At 39.0% G+C, this 2,436-nt stretch overlaps 1 protein-coding gene across 1 annotated transcript in view; it reads left to right on the top strand.

Annotated features, from left to right (window-relative positions):
- The window catches only part of orc3 (origin recognition complex subunit 3), an 18,328-nt gene that overhangs the window by 6,764 nt on the left and 9,128 nt on the right, over window positions 1-2,436 (top strand). Inside the window, exons 9-13 of the mRNA XM_015385162.1 lie at window positions 1,096-1,209; window positions 1,303-1,436; window positions 1,534-1,591; window positions 1,695-1,811; window positions 1,933-2,012. Of these exons, the coding sequence (XP_015240648.1) occupies window positions 1,096-1,209; window positions 1,303-1,436; window positions 1,534-1,591; window positions 1,695-1,811; window positions 1,933-2,012 (503 nt within the window). The remainder of the gene's footprint in view (window positions 1-1,095; window positions 1,210-1,302; window positions 1,437-1,533; window positions 1,592-1,694; window positions 1,812-1,932; window positions 2,013-2,436) is intronic.

The following is a 2,436-nucleotide window of genomic DNA, read 5'->3' as shown; positions in this document are numbered from 1 at the left end:
CCAATCTCCTACAGAAAGACTTGGCGCCTGGTAGCCTAGATCTACATCCTGATCATGTCACTCACTGTAGTGCTTCAGGGCCCCATTTTTTGTCTTCCTTTCGGTTTTCCAAAGTTTTTTATTTTTACTCAGTAATGGATGGGATTTGTATTGTAACGAAATACACACTGCAAAAAATCTAAATCTATATAAGTCATTTTTTCTTAAAATAAGTGCATTTGTTCTTAAATTGAGGAGTTAAAAGAGACATTTTGCCAATAGAACAAGACAATTTACACTTGAAATAAGAAAACACAATTGCATTGTCTTATTTCAAGTGCATATTATCTTATTTTCTTATTTTAAGAGTAAAAATACTCATTCCATTGGCAAACTATCTCATTTACCTACTCAAATTAAGGGTGAATACACTTAATTTAAGAAATTTTAAGTTATTTCTAGATCGTTTTTGCAGTGCAATATTTCACTCAAAACATAATCAAGTAAAATTTAAATTACCGATTTGAAAAACTTCTTGAAAAATACAAAATACACAAAAAACCTACTCAATACAGTAACTTGGGTAAATTTATTTCGTTACTTTCCACCTCTGGTGTTCAGATACAAAAAATGTGAGACTTCAGAAGCTCATCTGGAGTCTCTGCTCGGGTTCGGCTCAGTCGGATAAAACGGATTTCTAAACGAGAGGTTGGGGTTTTACGTCGGTCCTCGGTCTGACGTGAGGCCGTCTGATCATCTGCTGTAATCGGGGCTTTCTGATTGGGCAAAGATGAGCTGAAGAGATCTTTACTTTCCCCTCTTATGTTTTACAGAACACGCCTGTAGCTTATTTTGGATTAGCTTCTTTTTTGCACACATATAAACATTATATCATTTATTTTTGTTCAACTCAGATGTTTCTCTTTTTAGCTGAAATTTACAGATTTAAATTTTTTTTTCCTCATAATATTGTTCTGTTTAACTGCATCCCTCAGGATGATACAGATTTGTGGACTCTAACAGTGATCCTATCCTCATAATCTCCCCCAAACAAACGTTCTGTATGTTTTTGGTTTGCGTTCCTCCCATCATTCGCTGCCTCCTGTTTCCCTGCAGCTCATCCTGACGTCCAAATTTCCCTTTAAACTAAATGGGAAAGTGATGCAGGTGCTGGTGAGCGTCTTCCTGTACCACGATTTCTCTGTGCGAAACTTCATAAAGGGTCTTCAGGTAAGGGTTCAGCATTTCCAGCTGCTTCCTTAAATACATGTAGCTCAGAGGTGCAAACATGTCAGGCTGAATTTGTGGCCCCACTCTGAACAGCTGGCTCTTCTGGAGCACTTTCACTCCCAGCCTCTCAGCTTCCTGTGCTGCAGGAAGAAGGAAGCTCAGCTAAACGCGGAGCAGCTGGGGCCTGGCGACCTGGAGCGGATCCGGCAGCTGCCGTCATTCCAGAGGTGCAGAAATACTCTGTTACTTTAGGAGTGATCTTTATTTAGCTGTTTTATTTCTTCTTTATGGGTAAGACTTCTGTTCTATGGTTGCATAATGCAGGTATCTAAAGGAGCAGGAGGAGCAGAACAAGCTGATGACAGACGACGCTCTTTTAAAGGTGATTTCTTTGCACTATCGAAACTAGGGATTAATTAATCCATTTATTTTAGTTCAAGCTGAGAATTCTTGGAACAAATTACTCTTTTTTTTTTTTATTTAAGGGTGTGTGTAAGAAACTGTTAAAGGATCTTCATAAATACCACAAGAACTATTATCCCGTCCTGCGCTGTCTCCACACCCTGACCTCCTCGTTACCTCGCTACCCTCTGGGCAAACAGGTAAATATTCCCTCCTCTTTTACTGAATCCTTTGGTACAAAGATGCACTGTGTTTTTGTTTTTTTTTGGTGCCTCGGAGCCCTTTTTCTATCCATGCTAGGTGTGCTGCTGTGTGTTTCAGATCAGGGAGCTCCATTTGATTTGTCTGGAGAGGAACGTGTGGGAGAGCGAGGATTACCAGTCAGCCATGAAGCTTTTAAGGTGAGACTAAACTCTTTCCTTTTTTTGTTGTTCAGTTTTCTAGTTTTCATCTCCATTTATTTGACCACTAGATGGCGCCATAATCGATGACTTTCTGTGACCTCATCTGGTGAAAGAAATGCATGATACAAAGTGGATAGTTAATTTGTCAGTAACCAAATTCAAAATGCATTAAATACTTTCAATAAGATCAACTAAAACAGATTTTTATGCATAAATATGAGCATGTTAAATTATTACCAGTATCTGCAGTATATACTACACTCACCGGCCACTTTATTAGGTACACCTGTCCAACTGCTCGTTAACACTTAATTTCTAAGCAGCCAATCACATGGCAGCAACTCAGTGCATTTAGGCATGTAGACATGGTCAAGACAATCTCCTGCAGTTCAAACCGAGCATCAGTATGGGAAAGAAAGGT

The sequence above is a fragment of the Cyprinodon variegatus genome, unplaced genomic scaffold (assembly GCF_000732505.1).
Source record: "Cyprinodon variegatus isolate N-32 unplaced genomic scaffold, C_variegatus-1.0 Scaffold332, whole genome shotgun sequence".
In the NCBI taxonomy this organism is placed as follows: domain Eukaryota; kingdom Metazoa; phylum Chordata; class Actinopteri; order Cyprinodontiformes; family Cyprinodontidae; genus Cyprinodon; species Cyprinodon variegatus.
This window is presented reverse-complemented; position numbering and strand designations above follow the sequence as displayed.